General features: G+C 43.5%; 1 protein-coding gene across 2 annotated transcripts in view; it reads left to right on the forward strand.

Annotated features, from left to right (window-relative positions):
- Positions 1–23,093, forward strand: part of ccdc102a (coiled-coil domain containing 102A) — a 115,205-nt gene that overhangs the window by 59,062 nt on the left and 33,050 nt on the right. For both annotated transcript variants that reach the window (XM_056278482.1, XM_056278483.1), the window contains exons 3-7: positions 327–728; positions 8,926–9,173; positions 9,955–10,063; positions 16,733–16,849; positions 17,349–17,558. In XM_056278482.1, coding sequence (XP_056134457.1) covers positions 327–728; positions 8,926–9,173; positions 9,955–10,063; positions 16,733–16,849; positions 17,349–17,558 — 1,086 coding nt within the window. The remainder of the gene's footprint in view (positions 1–326; positions 729–8,925; positions 9,174–9,954; positions 10,064–16,732; positions 16,850–17,348; positions 17,559–23,093) is intronic.

Below are 23,093 nucleotides of genomic sequence, written 5' to 3' on the forward strand. Positions count from 1 at the left end.
GGCCTTTTAAATGTTTTTCTGTTGTTTATGTGTTTCAGTGTGGACGACAGGGTTTTTTAAAACACTAGTGTGGGCAGAAAACTTTAAAAAAAAATCTAATGCCATAACTGAGTTTTCCGGTATTCCAGATCAGCATGAACATAGTCTTAGAAATCAAATATCAGTAAAACTTAAATGCAAAGGTTTTGGCACCAACACCCATTACATCAGATCCTGTTTATTGGTTGAAATGTTAAGGCCTTGTAGAGGGAGTCTGTTCTTGTGTTGGTAAGGTAGCTTTCGGATGGCCAGCTGAATTAAAACATGATCATCTGCGCTCCCCGCAGGTGCGTGCCGAGCGTAACCGAGCCCGGGATGAGGTGCGTCAGCTAAGGCAGCGGCTGGATGCCCTGACCAAAGAGCTGACCGGTGTGAGGCGAGAGCGCCAGGAGCTTGCCGCCGAAAATGAGACGCTACGGCAGGAGGCACTCCATCTCCGCGGTGACCACACGGCTCCTCCCCCTGCTTCTTCCTCTGCCTCCTCTCCGTCTCACCCAGCGGCTCAACCTCCTCCCACCCCTGCCTTTGCCTCCACGACCTCTTCTCCCGCCATTCCTCCTGCCTCTCCCGCCTCCTCGTCTTCCTCCTCTCAGCCCAATGCAGACGGAAAGGTCGACAGGGTAGGGCAGGGGCTCCCCGGGTCTCCAGAGCCAGAGCCGGTGAGGGATGTAGACTTGGACAGAGGAAAGGTGAGTTGGTATAACTGACCCAGACAACATAGAGGATAGACTGCACATACCACGTCGGCAGAACATACAAAGCGTGTTTTTTTTTTTTTTGTATTTCTCCCCTTTTCAGCAATTGTACTTGGCCAATTACACCACTCTTCGGAGCCGTCCCGGTTGCTGCTCCACCCCCTCTGCCGATCCGGGGAGGGCTGCAGACTACCACATGCCTCCTCCAATACTCTACATGTATTGGAGTCTCCAGCCACTTCTTTTCACCTGACAGTGAGGAGTTTCACCAGGGGGACATAGCTCGTGGGAGGATCACACTGTTCCTCCCAGTTCCCCCTCCTGCCCAAACAGGCGCCCTGATCAACCAGAGGAGGCGCTAGTGCAGCGACCAGTACAAGTACCCACATCCGGCTCCCCAACCGCAGACACGGCCAATTGTGTCTCTAGGGACACCCGTCTAAGCCGGAGGTAACACGGGGATTTGAACCGGAGATCCTCGTGTTGGTAGGCAACGGAATAGACCGCTACACCACCCACACGCCCTAAAGTGTGTGTTGAAGTTGTAAACTTTTCATAATCAGTGGAAAATATTTCTTTAGATTTTATTCAAACTAGCAACAGTGTATTTGTAGAAATAACATGATAAGACATCACCAGATCACGTGACCACAGGAGCTGTGTGCCACCAGCGCCTTTTGTCATGAAGATAAATGAGTTTTTTGTTTTGTTTTGTTTTTTAAATTTCTTCCCTTTTTCTCCCCAATTATACTTGGCCAATTACCCTATTTTCCAAGCTGTCCCGGTCGCTGCTCCACCCCCTCTGCTGATCCGGGGAGGGCTGCAGACTACCACATGCCTCCTCCGATACATATGGAGTCGCTAGCTGCTTCTTTTCACCTGACAGTGAGGAGTTTCGTCAAGGGGATGTAGCACATGGGAGGATCACGCTATTCCACCCAGTTCCCCCTCCCCCCTGAACAGGCTTCCCGACTGACCAGAGGAGGCGCTAGTGCAGCAATCAGGACACATACCCACATCCGACTTCCCGCCCGCAGACACACCCAATTGTGTCTGTAGAGACGCCCGACCAAGCCGGAGGTAACATGGGGATTCGAGCCGGCGAACCCTATGTTAGTAGGCAACGGAATAGAACGCTACGCTACTCAGACACCCAAGATAAATGAGTTTTAAAACTAATTGGGTCAGACTCTCTTTTCCCAGGGATCTGTACTACAAGTGCACAGATGTGGTGGTGTACAAAGGGTAATGGTGTTGAAATATTCTCACCATAATTCTCAACATGATCTGATAGATTTCAACCTCTAGATGTGTTTTTCCAAGCCACACACTGCCATTTCAATTTTCACTTCAACCTACTGGGAAACCATGTCACCATAAGCTCAAGACTCAAGCTCCTCACTTCATGCTCTCAGTGTTTTAGTTGCCTCCCTGGAAACTCATATACACTGCAAATAATGTTTCCAAAGTCCACTGCAGTGTTCTGAAATGGTTTTTACATGTGTCAAAAGCAGGCATTTTAACACTGTTTTCACGAACAGGTACACAAACAGTCGTGACTGCTTATCTCCCTGCGATAGCCAGTAGTCGGGGCTGGCTTCTGAATGTTTTTTTTTGCTAATTTGTAAAGAAAATGCACAGGCAAAGTGAATATACAGCAGCAAACATAATCAAAATGAATAGTGGCTTGAAAGACAAAAATAAATCAAATATATTTCAGGAATTCTTCCTCTTAATACATTGAATCAATGGTTGCAACACTTCTGGTACTGAGGCATGTGTTCCTGTTTGGCTGTTTGGCCAATGCTACCTGGTTCTTTGTATGTAGGGCAACAGACATGGAGGTGTGGAAACCAGCTGGCTAACAGGATTTCACTGTGTGTGTGTGTGTGTGTATGTGTGTGTGTGAGAGAGAGAGCGTGCGTGTGTACTCATACCTTAATTTCGATACCACAGGTTGTTAGTGAGATAGTGAGATTGAATAAATTACTTAAATAGAACACACACACACACACACACACACACACACACACACACACACACACACACACACACTGTTTTATCTATCCCTGAGGGCACATGGATACTGCAAGTACTGCAGCATCCGTGTGGCCATCCAAGTGTTTTTTTCAATCTTTCAGTCTCCTCTTTTTATAAAACCCTTCTTGCTTTATCTCTGTTTTTGCTTACTGGCACATAAGGCATTTATAAAAAGAATTGTTTTTTATTTAGGACGGCACATCAAATACCTTTGTGGGAGCCAAATGGCTGGTATACAGTGGCTTCAGAAAGTTTTCCCCCCGGCACTGATAGTTTCTTGCTTTGCTGTGTTGAAAAGTCAAATTTAAATATATTTAAATTGGATCGTTTCTTTTTCCAAAAATTCTGGAGAACGTAAAAAAAAAGCTTGATAAAGCTTTGAACTCTCCTAGAAATACCATAGAGTCCATTGTAACGTAATGGAAAGAAGAAAAAATAATAATTTACCTCCCAGACACTTCCAAGATCAAGTTGTCCAAACAACCAGATGAAAAAAAGGCAGTTGTCAGAGAAGATGTCTGCATCTCTTCAATGCTTCTCAGATTTGACCTGTTTTTGAGAGCAGCTAGAAGGAAACTACTTCCCAGAAAGGCCAACATTAAGCCACGCCTGGAGTTTGTTAGAAGCCATGGGACAAAATCCGAGAGGTTCTAGAAGAAGGTTTTGTGTCCTGATGAGACTAAAGTTGAGCTCTTTGGACCAAGAGCAAAGCACTATGTTTGGTACAAACTGTTACGGTCACACAAAGAAAATATTTGGCTCAACCTTGTGACCAGCAACAAACATATAAGGAGAACGCCATACCCGAGCATTAATTCTAAAACAGAACGATTTTTATTTACAAGAAAATTGCCATAAATTAACCAATGCTATGGGAGTCTGGAGGTCTGGCCAAAGAGAACAAAAGAATGGGGAAAGTCTGGGCCAACCACACACTGGGCCGTCGGACCCAGAGCTTTCCCCCTGAACTACCAACATAGTGTACACGTTGGCTAACAAACAAAGCCGCGAAAACTGGACTACCAGACCTCCACCCTCAGAGAAATAAACACAAAGGAAAAGATAAGGAGCAAAAGAAATGGAGCACTAAAACGGTTTAAAGGGTTGCTTTTTTCTGAGAGTGAGAGAGAGAGTGAGAGACACTTTCTTCACCAGCCTCCCGTAAATATGAGACAGGGCCACCCACTAACCACCTGACCTGAAGCACCTGAGAGAGAGAAGAGAGAAAAGAAGGAGAAAAACACAAGGGGAGAGCACGTCACACAAACCAATTCAAGCCCACCACCCAGATAACACCATCCCTGCCATCAAGCATGTTGGTGCTAACATCGTACCGTTGGGTTGCTTTTCAGTAAGAGGGACTGGAGAGCCTGATACTATGAAGAGCAAGGCGGATTGAGCTGAATACAGACAAATCCCTGAGGAGAACCTGTTTCACTCTGCAAGCGAGGTCTGCTTTTAGGGCACCGATTAATATCATAACAGGACAATGAGCCAAAGCACACAGCAGTCCGCAGCAGTAAGTACAGAAGGCTAATACTCTAACCTAGCCAAAGCCAAGACTCAATGAAAAACTTAACGACTTCAAAATTGCTGTGCACTGATACTCTCCATCTAATTTAACAGAATTGGCACAAATTGGTGGGGGGTGGGGTCCCCAACTCTGACTAAATAAGAACTAAATACCTGAGGGGTGTCCGAGTAGTGTGGCTGTCTATTTTGTTACCTACCAACACGGGGATCGCAGGATCAAACCCCCGTGTTACCCCTAGCTTGGTCGGGCATCCCTACAGACACAATTGGCTGTGTCTGCAGGTGGGAAGCCAGATGTGGGTATGTGTCCTGATTGCTGCACTAGCGCCTCCTTTGGTCGCCAGGGTGCCTGTTTGGGGAGGAGGGGAAACTGGGGGGAATAGTGCGATTCTCCCCCGTGTTACATCCCCATGGTGAAACTCCTCACTGTCAGGTGAAAAGAAGCAGCTGGCTCCTCCACATGTATTGGAGGAGGTATATGATAGTCTGCAGCCCTCCCTGGATCAGCAGAGGGGGTGGAGCAGTGACCAGGAAGGCTTGGAAGAGTAGGGTAATTGGCCGGATGCAGTTGGGGAGAAAACGAGGGGAAAAAAAAATTCCCCCCAAAAATTTAAATAAATAAATACCTGAGAAGTCTCAAAGCTGTAGTCAATGCCAAAGACGCATCCACAAAGTATTGACTATTGTTCTCGAATAATAGTATTTTTTGTCTCAAAAATGTGTTAAATCTATCAGTGACCAGATCGAATCCCTGTGTTACCTCCGGCTTGGTCGGGTGTCCCTACAGACACAATTGGCCGTGTCTGTGAGTGTGAAGCTGGATGTGAGTATGTGTCCTGGTCGCTGCACTAGTGCCTCCTCTGGTCGGTCAGGTTGCCTGTTCGGGTGGGTAGAGGGAATGGGGGGGGATAGCGTGATCCTCCCACATGCTATGTCCCCCTGGTGAAACTCCTCACTGTCAGGTGAAAAGAAGCGGCTCGCAACTCCGCAGATATTGGGGGAGACGTGGTAGTCTGCAGCCCTCTCCGGATCGGCAGATGGGGTGGAGCAGCGACCGAGATGGCTCAGAAGAGTGGGGTAATTGGCCGAATACAATTGGGGAGAAAAAAAGAGGGGGCAGGGGGTGATCAGTGACAGTAGAAAAAGCTTTTCAGTTACATTTTTGAATTTTATTTCCAATTTCAGAAGTGGAACAGGAACAAAATGTGAAAAGTTCAAGGGTGGTGAATATATTTTGAATGCACAATATTGAAATACTTTCTTTGTTGAGAGGGCTGGTGTCAGAAATGTTTACAAAGAAAATTAGATGAATTTATTGATACAAGTTAACCCTATTTTTTCCATGACTTTATATCCTTAATTTAATTTTACATATCTGACAGTCCTGGCTGTCACTAGCAGCATACTTTAGTGATAGTAGCAATGCTTTCAATAGCAGCACAATCAGCAACAGTTGTTGTAGTAATAGTAGTAGTAGTAGGTAGTAGTAATAGTAGTAGTAGTGGTGGTAGTAGTGGTGATAGTAGTAGTACTGTAGTTGTGGTAGTAGTAATACTATAGTTGTAGTGGTAGTAGTAATACTATAGTTGTAGTGGTAGTAGTAATAGTGTAGTTGCAGTGGTAGTGTTAGTGCTGATATTAGTGGTACTTGTAGTAGTAGCTGTTATAACAGTACTAGACGTAATAGAAGTGGTAGAAGTAGTAGCAGTGAAGTTTTGACAATAGTATTAGTTGTAATCATAGTGATTATATCAGTGGCAGCTATAGTAATTGTTATAATAGTAGTAAAAATAGTAGCATTAGAAGAACTAATAACAAAAAGCAATAGTTATAATAATGATAATAATAATAATAATAATAATAATAATAATAATAATAATAATAGCTGGAAAATTGGCAATAGCAGCAGTATTGGTGGAAGTGGGTGTAATGGCAGCACTTGTAACAGCAGCAGTCTATCAACCTGTTTGATTTGCTAGTGTTTGTTTTGTTATGGTTTATATGAATAAAGCAGGCTCTGATTCACCATTAGGGTGTGGGCTGTAGGTCTGATACTGTGCCCCGACAGTGTTTTGTCCTCACACTGGTTTTAACTGGGAGCTCACCCAGGCCAAGCATCTATTCACAAGGAGAACGTTTTCCTCCATGTTGATAAATAATGTGTTCATATTTGGAAACAACAAACACGTCAAGCTGGTGCTTACAAAAGCAGAAGTACACAAAACAAAGACACACACACACACACACACACACACACACACACACACACACACCCACACACCCACACACACGCCCATGTGGTGTAACTTGACCCTTTTTTGCACGACAACAGCAATGACTATAGATCAGTGACATTGACCGTCATTAGACTTGACCTTCAGCTTCTCAGACTGTGTTTCCATGGTAACACATTTCCTTGCCAGCATCCTCACAAACCAGGCTTCTATATACCGAGCAAAAAACCATGGTTATACATTGTTCCACAAGTAGCAATGGTCAGAGGTGTATGTAGAGGAGCTGCTGCCAACGTATTTTACAGTACAGCCTTATTCCCTGCTGCCTGCCACCATCGTTCACGTTCCAGCACATAAACCCGCCTGTGCGAATACACAACCTCTGTCTGACTGCTTCCACATGTGGTGGCCAACAGTCTAAAAGTAATCCGTTACATGCTGGCTCCCCCTGCTGAAAAACATTTGGAAGACAGGCTCACAGTGCCAGATTGCTATGTAGCTCAGTCAGTGGTTTTATGTTGTGTGGGACAGGCCTATTAATACAGACAAAACCTGAGAAACATTTGATTTTGATCAAGTGCATTGATCTCAGGAGCTCTGAAATCAGCAACCACATATATGTTTGTGGAGGAGGACATATTCCACTCAGCTCAATCACTTCCTCATATTTTTAGGAATGTTGCCTTTGCAACCTGATTATGTCGGCTTCAGTGCTTGTTCGTGATTCATCTATCACCCGCTGCTATCCAGATGGCAGCTGTCTGCAGATGATGCTGTGCTGCTGCCAGTCAGGCCAACAAAGGAATGCAAAATGACACATTTCCGTTGACACTAATTGATTGCTCACAATGACTTTTCTTTTGAAATTCACAGCTGATTAATGGTGCTGTTTTTTTGTAACTTTTGCACTGTCTGTATTAATTCCAGTACTGTGACGTGAGTAAGCCCAGCTGAGTCTGCCGAGCAAGTTGTTTTTGACCGTTTTCATACCTGAGACTTCACTCGCCCTTTTCCAAGAGGAAGAAATACATACAGCAACACCGAGTCACCCCACACTACCTGCTTTTATCAATGGCAGTCACGTTATCTGTTTTACATGTCAACGTTCAGCTGCCGTTATAGACCCTGCAGTCATGGCGTGACAAATAGCGCCACCCTGGCTGAACCTTTTTGATTTGTAGTTTTGGTAGGGAGAAATGGAGGAAGAGAAAGTAGCTGAATGAGCTGAGGGTAAAGAAATGCTGTCGAAAAGGAGATTTTTTTTGGCTGAAACATGTTTGCAGTCTGTATGAGATATGTGAGTAGATTGGAAAGAGATCATCTGCTGGTGCCGGCGATGAAGGAGAGATGCAGCTTTATATGCGCTGCTGTGTCGTTAGGGACATATGAGTCATTGGGAAAGTAAATGTTTTAGTCTCTGGGATCAAAGCGATGAGCCAGGGACGGAAAGAAGGGAACTCAAAGTGTCCTCCTGTCAGTGTAACTTCAGAAAAGAAAGGATTCAAGATGTTTAACTTTTCCGTTCCATCTAATAACATCCATGTGAATATGTCATATCTTTATTATTTTGTTCTATCAAACATGGTTTTATGTGATATTCACAGAATCCGGGCTCATGGAGCTCCCTTGGAATTAAGTAACCATGTTATTTCTGTTAAAATCGGACTGATCTTCGCCTTAATTCTAGCTCTAGACAATATATATTGAAAGGATCAACTTCTTATCTGTTCGTTTCACATTTGGTTTATTGTCACTTCCTGTATCCAGAGTTTTATGCTCATTTACACAATGTTAAATGAGAAAATGTACAATTCAAATGTAAAAATGGTTCCTCTCTCGAAACTTGGTAATTAAAGGTCTGATTCTCTCGCTACATCTAGCTATTCATCCATTTATCTCTATCCACCCACCTTTCTCTTTGAAACTGTGCTATTAGCGCTTGCTTACTAAGCAAACATTGACATTTTGTGCAACATAACCAAATTCGTGTCAAGGAAAAAAGGCATGCTATTTCAGCTCCCCGTCAGTGACAGATGGTGTTTATATCACAGAGAGATGTCGATGTGTGTCCAAAGTAAACCAGCCAGCTATTGTAGTAAATGCACAGCTGTGCCCATCACAGCTTGGCCCTCTCTTTTTCACATGACATCGCTCAATAACACAGAGAACTATAAGCACTTACCTACTTACCTTCCATTATATTCCTGTATATAATGCAGCCACTTCTATACGCAGCTTTCCCGGTAGCTGCATTATGTATTTGTAAGACCTGCTACTTCTGTGCTATGTTTCACAATTTATGTCCTTCTTTCAGTGATTTGTGCAGCTGAACCTAAACTTTTAACTCCCCCTTGTCCTCTTCCTTTTTCCCCATGTCCCTCCAGGAATTAGAGCTGCTGGAGACAGTCCTGCGGTCCAGGGGTCCAGGCAGCAGCGAGGCTGGGGACCACTGGGACGGTCGAAGCGGTAGCATCAACGCAGGTAGCCTGCGCTCTTCCTCCGCTCTGAGCCGCCAGGACCGTAGCAGGCAAATGTGGGACGAAATCGCCACCCAAGAGGAAGACGTCGGCAAACTCAATGCCCTGCAGCTCCGTCTAGACGAGTCTCAGAAAGTCCTGCTGAAAGAGAGAGAGTAAGAGAGAGTTTGAAAGAGAGTTTGCTCTCTATCCTCTATTAGAGAGAGCAGAGGTGAAGTTAAAGATGGAGTAAAGGGAGGTGGGGTTGAGAGAGAGGAGTGGGTGTGAAGAAGAGAGGACTAGAGGGCATCTAGGGGTGACACCAGATGTTCAGGCTATGCAGGGTGTCATGTGTGAGGCCAGGCTGTCTTGTTCACACAGTCAGGCCTCTCTGTCAAAGTCCTTAATGCACCACTACCTTTGCGTTGAGGGCAAGTGGTATAACAAATTGGCAGCATTTTTCATTTTTCACACAAGCTTTGACTGAATTACCCATCATTGGCATTATCTTTATTCTGAGACACCTCTTTGCCATCAATGGTTGGAGGTAAACCGTCTCATAGCCCATTGGCTAACTGACACAGAAAGGCTGTTTCAGTTAATGTGATGTAAGTGTACTTTGTGTTTGAATTACGATCTTCAGACTCCATGTGGACTCTAAGCTTGGGTATGATGAATTAATATCTTGAAGGAAATCTGTTTTTTTGTTGTTTTTTTTTTAACAACCGCCAGAAAGAAACTGTAGGATATATTTCAATCCTGAGTTCCAACACAAACATGTCAATGGTGGACATGCGGATAACTAGAATGTGAATAGGATTACTTAAATTTAAAGTGCAGTTTTACTTTTCTGACATTGCTAACTACACATTGTCCTACTCAAACATAAAAACAGACATTTTATGTGTTAAAGTCAACTCCTGCCAATTTACCACTTCCTCTTTGTATTCCCCACAGGGACAAGCATGCTCTGAGTAAGAGCATTGAGAGGCTGGAGGCGGAACTCAGCCAATGGAAACTTAAATATGAGGAACTCAACAAGAGTAAACAGGAGGCTCTCAAACAGGTGAGCAAGATTGTGTGGAAAGATTGCCACACTGCTGCTGTTTAAACAGAGGTCTGTAAAATGTATCCCATCAGAACGCCTTGAGAGCTGACCCAGACGAAACCTGGAGCTGCCTCTTAAAACATAATCACTGCTGTTGCGTGGAAAGTTTGTCGTTTAAAAAAAAAAACAAAAAACCGTCATCCGGTTGGCGTGGCAGTTTATTCCGTTGCTTACCAACACGGGGATCACCAGTTCGAATCCCCATGTTACCTCCAGCTTGGTTGGGCATCCTTACAGACACAATTGGCCATGTCTGCGGGTGGGAAGCCGGATGTGGGTGCAGCGCCTTCTCTGGTTGGTTAGGGCACCTGTTCGGGGGGAGGGGAAACTGGTGGGAATAACATGATACTCCCACACGCTGCGTCCCCCTGGCAAAACTCCTCACTGTCAGGTGAAAGGAAGCGGATGGTGACTCCACATGTGTCAGAGGAGGCATGTGGTAGTCTGCAGCCCTTCCCGGATCAGCAGAGGGGGTGGAGCAGTGACCGGGATGGCTCGGAAGAGTGGGGTAATTGGCCGGATACAATTGGGGAGAAAAGGGGAGGGGAGGGTGACAAACGTTCAGCCATGCTAGGAGTCAGAACATTGTAAACGGAGTAACAGGAATGGAGTATATTAGCAACTTGTGTTACTCTCTACGATATTGCTGCAAACTGTTTGTGACAATTATCTCATACCTAACCATGTCCGCACTTGTGGATGTATGTCCCTGATTTGAATGCATTGGGTCCAGAGAGTGAATAGCTGTTTGGATGTCTGCTTTATATAGTGTAAGCATTATGACTGCAAATAAACCTCCTCGGTTTGTATTTTGTTGCCTCTTTTTTATCGGGGACGTAGCACGTGGAAGAATCAAGTCAAGACAATAGTTTTAGAGTCAGTACATTGTCATATTTTCATAAAGAGTAGGGGGTCCCCCGGTGTCCTGGCAAAATTCCCAATCTGGCTCTTTGCATCTAGCCACCTAATCATCCATCCATTATCCAAAACCGCTTATCCTGCTCTCATGGTCGCGAGATGCTGGAGCCTATCCCAGCAGTCATTGGGTGGTAGGCGGGGAGACACCCTGGACAGGCCGCCAGGCCATCACAGGGCCCACCTAATCATCCCCCCCATGTAATTGGCTCAGTGATTCCTCCCTGTCCACCTCAAGCTGATGTGTGGTGAGCGTTCTGGTGCAAAATGGTTGCTGTGCATCACTCAGGTGGGTGCTACACATTGGTGGTGGTTGAAGTGTGTTACCCCCTTCAATGTGAAGGGCTTTGGGTGTCTAGAAAAGCACTATATAAATGTAATGATTATTATTATTATTGTTATTATTATATTATTCCCTTAGGAAGTTTATAATTATTAAACAAGTACAAACTCACTGATGCTTTATCATTTCCTGTTACCACTGTCCTCTAAAGATACAAAATATCTGTTACTTGCATAAGAGAATGTCCAGTACATACACGCCACAAGACTGGGATCTGGTTCTTAAAACTACTGGCAGTGCTTTTGGCAGGTAGTGCTTTGCTTTGATAGGAGTCATGTCAAAGAGAAGTAAATTCTTGGTTATGCATTTTAATATTCATCCCATGTGTTAACTGTAGGTCATAGGCAACGGGAAAATAAACCTACACAACTTTTAAGTTCATATGAAAAGGTACATGCCAGGGTGTTGGAAACGTTATCAAGTTTTACACTTCAGTGGAGATATCTTTAGACGCTGAAGTCCTTTGCTCTGTGGGCGGTGAGTATTGTAGGGGCAAGTTGTTGTCCTAAAGGGATTTGAAAAACGTTTGCGGTTCGTTGTTTAGAAGGCTTGTCGTGTTTTCCCGTTGTCACGATGTGTAAGAGCAACACTGGTGTTCATAACTCCACACTAGGGCTGGGCAATAATTCATATTAACATTTATTGTCTTTCAATGGTGTTGTATCAGGATGAAATTTGGATGTTATCTTATTGTGACAGCAAGTTTTGTTGTCCAAACAAAGGATAATGAGAATACATTAAAATTTCTCACAAAATGAGATCTGAAATATTTGAGGGGGAGTCATTGGAAAACTAGTTTTGGTTTGATATTAAATGTAACATGTCCATATCAATGTGATGTGAAAGTCCGTATGATTACTGTTATTTTCTATATTGCCCAACATGACTCCACACTGTCAGCATAAACAAATTCAAACTGCATATTGTTGCACCTGCACTGCCATTTAGTGACTACTTTAGATTAAGGACAACGTAGTTGCAACGTCGATCATCAGGTAGGTTGTTAAGTTGAAGGGAACATGAATGCAGTATGCTGTTAAGGAACACCATTTTCCCCCTCAAAAGGCAAAAGTCCAGTTATATCAGTGTAAAAATGGTGCCACTGTGACAACACCACTTTTGATTATTTTCCAACTGTAACTGAGACTAGGGTGGCGCAGTGGTTAGTGCGGTTGCCTCGCAGCAAGAATGTCCTGGGTTTGAGCCCCGGAGTAGTCCAACCTTGGGGGTCGTCCTCTGTGTGGAGTTTGCATGTTCTCCCCGTGTGCGTGGGTTTCCACCCGGGGCTCCGGTTTCCTCCCACAGTCCAAAGACATGTAGGTCAGGTGAATTGGCCATACTAAATTGTTCCTAGGTGTGTGTGTGTGTGTGTGTGTGTGTGTGTGTGTGTGTGTGTGTGTGTGTGTGTGTGTGTGTGTGTGTGTGTGTGTGTGTGTGTGTGTGTGTGTGTGTGTGTGGGTGGGTGGTGGCCTGTCCAGGGTGTCTCCCCGCCTGCTGCCCAATGACTGCTGGGATAGAATCCAGCATCTCCACGACCCTGAGAGCAGGATAAGCGGTTTGGATAATGGAGGGATGGATGGATGTAACTGAGACTGAGTGTGGTTCTCTCTGTCAGTATAATGTGGCTGAGCTCATATTGTGTGGTACCAGTGGCTAATGAACACAGTCCAACACAGTCCAAAAAGTGTGTGTGTGTGTGTGTGTGTGCACGCGCGCACGCGCATATGTATGTGTGTATATACTCTCTCCTATCATTCATCCCTGGTTGATGTTTTGTTTGAGTCCTCTTCCCACAGATGGCCCTTTGGAAATAAGAACTTCAATTGTGCGAGCCATACGCAGAGACAGACAGAAAGAGACTGACTGAATGACTTGTCAGATGGTGTGTTGACTGGATTGTACCACCAGGTGGCAGTTAAGGCCCACCGAGGAAACCTGTAATGTAAAAGCCACAAATGGGTCTGTTTGACAGGGTTACCCAAATCATATCAACGGCTTTGATGAAATGACACAAAAAACAAGAAAGAAAAGTGGTGTGCGGGTCAAAGTTTATCAGCCATGTTTCGATGTCAATCACAGCCCCATAGAACATAGCGTAAGCTGTAAAGATGAAAGGTGAAGCTTGTCTTCAAGGCGGAGAGGTCGATGAGAGTGTGCTTTTTAAGTGACAAAATCACAGCTGAAATAGATGGATAAAGACAGGCGTGGATGAAAGGGACCTTCAAGGAATTTTGCTCACCTATATATATAAAATTTCAGAGTACAGAATGAGACGTCTCCAGATAGCCAAAAACCACGCCGGCGATATGAAGCGTTGTCATCCAGAAGTAGATAGCCACCATTTGGAGGAAAAGGTCATTCACCAGTCATATCATACTTTACATTTTAAACATAAAATGTGATCCGCTTTTAACAAGCTTTAATATCACATGTGACGAGCTTTTATCCTGAAATAGGAGAATAGTGTGTGTGTGTGTATGGGGGGGTAAGGGGTGAATGAATATCTGAATATAGGAAACTGGTTGTATTGGGACAGGTAAATGTGTTTAATATGTTTTTATTTTATTTTAAGATGGACTGAATAAAATGTGGACCTATTCTCTTGAAACGGTAGTTTCGGGGTTTACCTTGTATTGAATGCTGGATTTCAGCAGGTTATTTACAGCTTTACCTCTTCTTGAGTGCAAAATGTCATTCTCCCTAGTTTCTAATTGTGTGACCAAATACTGAAAATGTGAAAATGTACAGATTTTCCATACTGGAAAATTTGTTGCTTAGTAGATTTTCTTGGTGACATAAAAGCACATTTTACTACTTAACGGAGTAAAAGGTTTAACATGACATCATTTCTAAAGCTGTCTGGATTTTCTAAGACAAGACAGGATGTTTTTGATCCAGTTTAGTCTTGTAAAAAGTGCTTATGAAATAGTTGATAACAAAGCTTGTTGACATGGATTTTACTTCATCAAATCTGCATCTCAGTGTGAGGGCCTATATGTATTCACCCTTAACAATAGGGTTGACTGGGTGGTAGAGGTTACAATATACGTATAAGTAAAATGAATGAGCATTATTATTGTTAGTTAGAAGCAAAGGACCGTGCTAGACCTTTAACAGTGGTACGATTTCCACACCGTTGTCACTATCCTTTTGTATACTGATGAAAACCAGTATTACCACCTATTATCATGACGTGGAGTTGTTGACCTCCCTTATTGTGGATTGCATATTCTCTGCTGTCATTTCACATAATAACTCAATATTTGAAAGCACCTCTGCTCGCATGAGACTAACTGACCTCTGAGGTTGAGTTATAATTTGATACCAACGAGAAACATCACATGGCCGACAAGTCAACAACTCCATAACACTTTAGTTGAGAAAAGGTTCCAACTGTCGGGCATCCAGGTAGCATAGTGGTCTATTCCATTGCTTACCAACACGGGGCTCGCCAGTTCGAATCCCCGTGTTACCTCTGGTCAGGTGTCTCTACAGACACAATTGGCCATGTCTGCAGGTGGTAAGCTGGATGTGGGTATGTGTCCTGGTCGCTGCACTAGCGCCTCCTCTGGTCGGTCGGGGTGCCTGTGCGGGGGGGGAGGGGGAATTGGGGGGAATAGCATGATCCTCCCACATGCTATGTCACCCTGGGGAAACCCCTTACTGTCAGATGAAAAGGAGCAGCTGGCGACCCCACATGTATCGGAGGAGGCATGTGGTAGTCTGCAGCCCTCCCCAGATCGGCAGAGGGGTAGGAGCAGCGACCGGGATGGCTCAGAAGAGTCAGGTAATTGGCCAGATACAATCTGGGGGAAAAAGGGGGAAAAGTAAAAAAGAAAAAGAAAAAAAGTAAAGGTTCCAACCGTGCAGGAGCAATGATACACACTTTCATTTTGTATTAAAAGAAAAAAACAATTCAGAGTCATGAAGTTGACAACTTGACAGTGAGTTTACATCCCCAGCATTGCCCACACTGCAAAAAACATGAGCGTAAATACAAGAAATAAACACTGAATTTGAGGGGAAAAGTACTTAATACTAGTGAAATTATCTGTCCATGCAGCAAGATAATTTTACTTGACAAGAAATCTTAAAATAAGTTGGTTCCAGTGTAGAAATAAGTAGGCTCAGATGAGTGTTCAAAGGCTTGAAATAAGAAGAAAATGCTGGTTTTTAGATCAAATTACTTAAGATCAGACTTGCTACAGCACAGTAATAAGTGAAATACACTGGATATTAGCAAATGATTCTTAACTCAATTTTTTGCATTCTTAATTTTAGCACACTGAAAAAGGAACAAGAAATCAAATCACTAATTTAAGTGGAAACTACTTAATACTAGTGGAGTATAAATAGTCCGTTACTTGAAACAAGTTGGCTCATCTTGAAATATGTAGGCCCAAACGTAAAACTAGTCCTTAATCCCCAGAGCATACATCTTAAAACAGGAAACTTGATTTTATTGAAATCACAACCAGGACAAGTGAAATTTCTGTCAACATTTGTTGACAACTCTGTTTTGAACAGTCTTTGTGCAAACTGCCAGAAAAAAAAACTGGCTATTCAATGACCTGCATTACACTGTGGGCAACCTGCAGTCTACTCTGACCCCATACAATGTCACAGAAAAGGCATATCACAACACTTTTTTAAAAGGGGGGAGAGAGAGAGCGAAATGACATTTGACCATTGAAGGTTATATACTGTCTGAACGTCAGAGAAAAATATCTGAATGAAATAAAACTATGCCCAATAACAGGGAATGAAACTGGATGTCTTAGCTATCCAAGTCAGGTACATAGCAAATAGATTGTAATATTTTATGATAGCTCTTGCTTTTCCAAGCTGAGATCACCTCCAAGTTTGAGCAGTGAAAATCAAAGTGTACTTTCATTTCGTGATAGATGAGCCATTGAATAAAAATGTATTTATATATATATATATATATATATATATAAAAGCCTTGTGTCACTCTTAAATAAAGCAATTGAACTTGAGTTTCGTCATTGAATCCTGCAACAAGTTATTTTTTGTGAGAGAGAATGGTACAAATTGCTACTCTAGCTAATGTAGCTTGTTTTAACAATAAATTACTCAATTGTAAGATTTCCTGACTAACTGAGGCATAAAAGACATATTCATGATCAATTTAGGAATATACCATGAATTCAAAGATAGAAACTAGTAAATAACTTTTAAAACAAGATAATTAATCTCATATTTCCTGATCTAAGATTTTAAATCTTGGCAAGCACAGAAGAATTTGCAGTGTACTGCATGACAGCAAGAAAACCATCCATATCAACACCTTCCCTTTTTGATATGGCGCCTTGCTTACAGCTGGTTATTTTGCCCCCCAACCCACACAGCTGAACTTGCTGAAGGAGATGCACCAGGATGAGCTGGGCCGTATCTCCGAGGACCTTGAGGACGAGCTGGGAGCCCGAACCAGCATGGACAAAAAACTGGCCGAGCTCCGGGCCGAGGTGAGGATAGGGAGAGGGAGGAGTAAAGATAATTTGGGAGCACGCAATGGCACGAAGGAGGAATTGGCTGAACCAGATGGTAAAGTGAGGAGAGAAGGAGGGACTGCTCGGTGGTGGGGTTAATTGTGACTTATATTTCTTTGTCTGTGTTAAGCTTTTCTCGCTGGTCATCTGAAGCACACCCTCAGTGAGAGGGAGTTTTGTTTCACCATCTGCAAACTGTGGAATGAGCCAACCCCTCTCCCTGAGAAGAGCAACCGTTCCATCTATTTTCAAACCAATTTATATTTTTAACCTGGCCTACATCGTGTTTTTTCATCTTTGTAGTTAGTTACTAGCCATAGAATTGCTAACATGTTTTGGAAAGGCGTTATACAGATAAAAATTATTATTCTTAGAGTCTCCATGCATTGTCATTTTTAGTGCCTCTTTTTAATTTGATTGTCTTATTTTCTCACTCCCTTCTTCCTCTGTCTCTCCATCCATCCATTTCTCTCAGATGGAGCGTTTGCAGGTGGAGAATGCTGCAGAGTGGGGACGGAGGGAGCGGCTAGAGACGGAGAAGTTGGCGCTGGAGAGGGATAACAAGAAGCTCAGGGCCCAGGCTGAAGACCTGGAGGAGCAGCTAGCTAAGAAACGCAGACAGGCTGCCTCTGCACTTGACACCGACCTCAAAGCGATCCAGACCGAGCTGTTTGAGAGGAACAAGGTGGGGCACAAAAGCGAGAATGCGGTTGCAATGGCACACACACGCACACACAAACGCGCACACACACAAACGTGCAACCATATACTCGCACACGGTGGTAAAAAGATGCTGTATGAGCACATTCCTTTATGAACGAACCATCAGACACGACTACATAGGTATGCATTCATATGTACACACAGGTACAAATACAGTTTTCAAAGGACACTTGCCACACATTCTCATGTGTGTACAATCACACATGACTACACGGGCACATGATTAAATATGTATGTTAACACGTTAACACAAATATGCACACACTCAGATTTACTTTGGGGATCGATGCATGCAGGGTGCCATGAAAGCATTAAGATATGATGCATTCAACAGATGTTCAGTGCATGCAGTGTTTCTTTACGGAAACGCGTATAAGAGCGCTAACTTTGAGCCCTGCAAACAAGCCACACTTAATGCGATGAACTGAAGAGCTAGCTCATTTACCTGACATCCCTTGCATGGAGGTCAATAAATGTCAACCACTGGGCCACAACCTCGTACCAGTCCGTGGAATAATGGCTACTGGGCCGCACAGCCACACACATTTTTTCAAGTTGTATGATTTCTCACTTTTTTCCTCTTAGTACACTGAGACCACTTTCATACTGCAGGCAGTTGTTTGCAATTCTGAAATGTGGTTCAGATTAGATTTTTTTTTTTTTTTTTGGTGACTGTTTATTTCTATTTGAAAATGTAACACATAGCCATATATATAAAAACAGGACACATCTATAGCCTGTGTGCAGTTACCCTCTTGTCCCTAGCCACATGAGAACGTGCTTGAATAACATAGCATGAATTGCTCTTTGCATGACTAACAGTAAATAATGAGAAGTCTTCAACTGTGTGCCATTTCTATCTTTTTTTACTGAAAAGCGTGTTGAATTACATCCAGTCATATTCTGCCGTATGAGAGCAGAGAAAGCCACATATAATCATCGGATGGTTATCAAAGTTGTTTATTTGATGTTTAGATGTATCATACAATATACTTGGAGTATGTCATGTATGGAGCTGCCAGGGAAGAGGAAAAGAGGAAGGCCAAAGAGGAGATTTATGGATGTGGTGAGGGAGGACATGCAGGTGGTCTGCATGACAAAGGAGGATGCAGAGGATAGTAAGAGAGGGAAACAGATGATCTGCTGTGGTCACCCCTAACGGGAACAGCCAAAAATAGTAGTGGTAGTAGTAGTAGGGCGGTGGCACGGTAGCCCAGTGGTTAGCGCTGTCGCCTCATAGCAAGAAGGTCCTGGGTTTGAACCCCGGGGTTGTCCAACCTTGGTTGTCCCAGGTCGTCCTCTGTGGAGTGTTTGTGGTGGGTTTTCTCTGGGTGTTCCAGTTTCCCCACCATCAAAAAGACATGCATGTTAGGGTTGATACTCCTGTCTCTGCCCCTGACCGAGGCATGGCAAGACAAACTGGAGTTGGTCCCCGGGTGCTGCATGGCGGCTGCCCACTGCTCCTAGCTATACACAGCTAGGATGGGTTAAATGCAGAGCATGATTTGCTCCACGGGGATTAATAAAAGTAGTTTTAAAAAAGTAGTAGTAGTAGTAAATGGAGAAATGTGTATTTTAGTTATTTTGCTTCAAACTGTGGCACATCATCGCAACACATATTGAGCTGTGCCGAAACAACACTCCCCCTGACATGTTTGGTGCCCCCACCCATACACCATAATACTACAAATGCAAACACAGGTAACACAATGACAGGTTGATCTGAAGGAGTCTCTCGGGATAATATGGGAGTAGTTCAGGCCTCTAGCCCCAGCTGTCTGACGTAGTTCTTACTGGCAATAAGCAGGGGCACTGAAAGAAAGCATTATGTAATGGCTAGACACAAGGACAGATGCTGTCACGATGCTGACTGTCCAGATGTCATAAATGCCATTGACTGTACTGATAGGGTGCCAGTTACACTGACTGTACTGATAGGGTGCCAATTACCCCAAAAACATTAATAGAATTATAATGTCTCAGCACTACTGAGACATAGTTATTACAAGCATCTGCACAAAGCTACAAAGAGCATTGTAGTTGGAGAAGGACTGGTTTGTAAAGTTGAGAGGAAGGAAGTTGTCAAAAAAAAAACCCCAACTCAGCTTTGAAATAGACTAACGGTAAACAGATGTGATGGGGCAGAGAATATAAGGGTGATGCGTAAGCTGACAGATCGACAACCTTGCCGTTGGGAAGGACAAAGAAGCCCAAAGTTCTGAGTAACCTTGTGTGCAATGCAAAGACCCAACCCAAATCCTCCTCAAACTGGCAGCTCTCAGATGTCACAAGGTCTTCACAACTTCTGCTGTAAGACCTGTTGTCATGCCGGTGGTCATCTCTGTATGTGTTCCATATCTGAGATTCACATTCACAACAGACGTTTCTGTGTGTGTGTGTGTGTGTGTGTGTGTGTTTCTGTGAGAGAGAGATTGATGCGCGCCTCTGTATAGTGTTGAAAGTTAAATATTGATCTGGGCAAGGGAGAAGCAGGCCAAGCGATTAAGACACTGGACACAAACACACACACACACACACACACACACACACACACTCTCTCACACGGTGATTGATAGTAGAATCATCTTTAACCACAGCCAGGGCTCTGGGCACAAATTCTACCATACAGATTGATGTTCACTTTCATACTGCAACTCTCTCACACACACACACACACACACACACACACACACACACACACACACACACACACACACACACCTTGGAGGAGAGGACTGATATAGGGCGTGGGTATAGTTGTATGTTTGTGGTTGGTGTGTACAGTACATGTGCATGTCACATAAACTCATGTTTGTTTGTTTTTTGCTAGCAATGGATGAAAGTTTGTAAAGGTATAGTTTACATGAACGATCGTAGGGTGTTTGCATGTGTATGTTTTTGTGTCCTGTAATTTTCCTGTATTTCAAATGGTAGGTTTGTTAAAACACCCTTTTAAACCATCAAGTCAGTTTCACCTGTTTCCTGGAATCCACCTATTTACATGCACCCAGCAAATCAGCCATTGTCATCTCATATGGTTGCCCATAGTGTGGACACTCATTCTCATTGGTTGTATATTTACCACAACATGTAAAATGTGTAAATGCTGGGATTCTATGGTTAAAATCTAATGTATGCAGAATTTGTGTCTTTGTACTTAGGCAAAGTAATTTAAGGGCAAAATGGGGCCAAACAACAATTAATAGCTAAAACGCATATGATGCAGCCACTCACATAGGCTCACACATGGTATATGGTACAAACTGTTGATACCATCAAGGCACGGGCATATTGTAAGAAACTTGTATATATGAACAGTATCTCAACCGTACAAATCTGTTTTCTATGTGTGACACAATGGGCCTCATATATCAATCGTTTGTATATACAAATGTGTTCTTACACACCCATGGGATGTTTTAGCTCTGAGGTTTATCTCAGAGACCAGTGTAGGACCTGGGTAACCCCTGGATTTAGACACCAACTGGCTAACACGGATGTCTCTACAAGCCTGTGTGATGGCTTGTTACAAGAGGTAGACAATAGATGTTAGGGGAAGGAATTACAAATAACCATCAGGCTATGCTTCTGACTGTCTGACAATCTTGAAAGCTACAAAATCCCATGGATGTGTAAGAACGATTGATGAATGAGGCCCACTGACTCTGTTGGGATTCCCAAAGTGTGGTGCACACACCCCTTGGGGTGCTCGAGCTGCCTCTAGGGGACGTGTGAGACGAAAAATATAATGGTGGTGTAATGGTGTAATAATGTTCTTTATGTGGTGGATCATATGTTAGTTGATTACAGTTTGATTCAAATTACTGGTGTTCTAATTTCTATAACGGCTACGTTATGTGTCATTAATTGTAATTTAAATTTAATGCAAATTTTCTTTAATGCGACTGAAAGTATGAGAGCATTTTCCCCTATCTTCTCTCATGATGGGCCTATCTGCCTCTGAGCCTGTACGTGTGTCCTCACCCTCACCCATCCTCATTGCGCTTCAAAAGTGCTGGCTTGGCGTCACTTTGTTGCAATTTATTGGAACTTTGTTGCAGTGTAGTTTCTGTTTCATTCGGTTCAGTTACTGTTCAACGAAATCTTAGGATAGGCACGATGCATAATCAAAGCAACCTTGAATGTGGTAGGATTGTTGGTGCTAGATGTAATGCGTTCAGCATCTCTAAAATACAAACTCACTCCAGTGTCTAGAATTTACTGAGAATGGCACAATGAACAAAAAAAAAAAAAAGGTCCTGTCAGCAGCAGTTAGGTGGGCATCAATCAACAATGCCGTTTTAATAAGAAAGGTCAGAGAAGAATAGCAGTACTCTGTCAAGCTCACAGGAAAGCCATTAGCACACGAGTAACAGCTCAGTACTATGGTGATGTGCAGAAGGGCGTCTCCTAATTCACAACTTGTGGATGGACCACAGCAGCAGAGGACCATGCCAGGTTTCACTCCTGTCTGCTAAAAGCAGGAAGATGAGGCAATGTTGGGCTTGGGATCAACAAAACTGAATCCATGGATCTATCCTGCCAGATGTCAAATGTTCCCAATGTAGTGGTGATGTAGTGGAGAGAGGAATAATTTCTTGCCACACCTTAGGACCCTTAAAACCAACTGAGTATCATTTGAATGCCACTGTGCACCTAAGCGTTGTTGCTAAACAGGTTAGTCCCTCCATGACCAAAGTCTACCCTTTCCCACATCGATACTTCCAGCAAGACAATGCACCATTTCACAGAGCATCTTATCAACATGGTCCATGAACATGACAGTGACTACACTGCACTCCAATAACCTGTACAGTCACCAGACCTCATGCCAGTAGGGCACCTCTGGGCTGAGGTGGAATCAAAGGTATGGCGCATAAACATTTGGAGGAAAAATCTGCTGGAAATGCATGATGCCATTGATTTAGCATGAACCAAGATCCCTATGGAGTAGTTCCAGCACCTTGTCAAATCCAGTGTGAAGATTTCAGGCTGTTCTGGAGGCCAAAAGGGGTTACATGTGATGTTTCATAAGTGTAAATGATTAATAATTAATTGATAATAAGTGGTGATTGAGTGTATGTAAACATATATATAGTGTTTGGGTGTGCATGGGTTTTTTTGTGCTTGGATGCATCTGATGCATCTGCTCATGCACCAATGAGCTCCCCTGAGGCGTGTGGTAACATCTGGAGTTAGATGCTGTGAAATGATGTCTTTCCCATCTGTAAGGGCTTCTCTTTTTAGTTTTTCCATTAAGGACATGCTGTGTGTGTGTGTGTGTGTGAGTCATTGTGTGTGCATGGGTCTGTGCATCTCTCCATTAGTAATGATGATCTTTAATCTGTTTAAACGGGCCTATTAGTGGCAGGTTGGGTGGCAGGTCTGTACACACACACACACACACACACACACACACACACACACACACACACACACACACGTATGGTTGTGTGTGTGTGTGTGTGTGTGTGTGTGTGTGTGTGTGTGTGTGTGT

This window comes from Lampris incognitus, chromosome 4 (assembly GCF_029633865.1).
Source record: "Lampris incognitus isolate fLamInc1 chromosome 4, fLamInc1.hap2, whole genome shotgun sequence".
In the NCBI taxonomy this organism is placed as follows: Eukaryota; Metazoa; Chordata; class Actinopteri; order Lampriformes; family Lampridae; genus Lampris; species Lampris incognitus.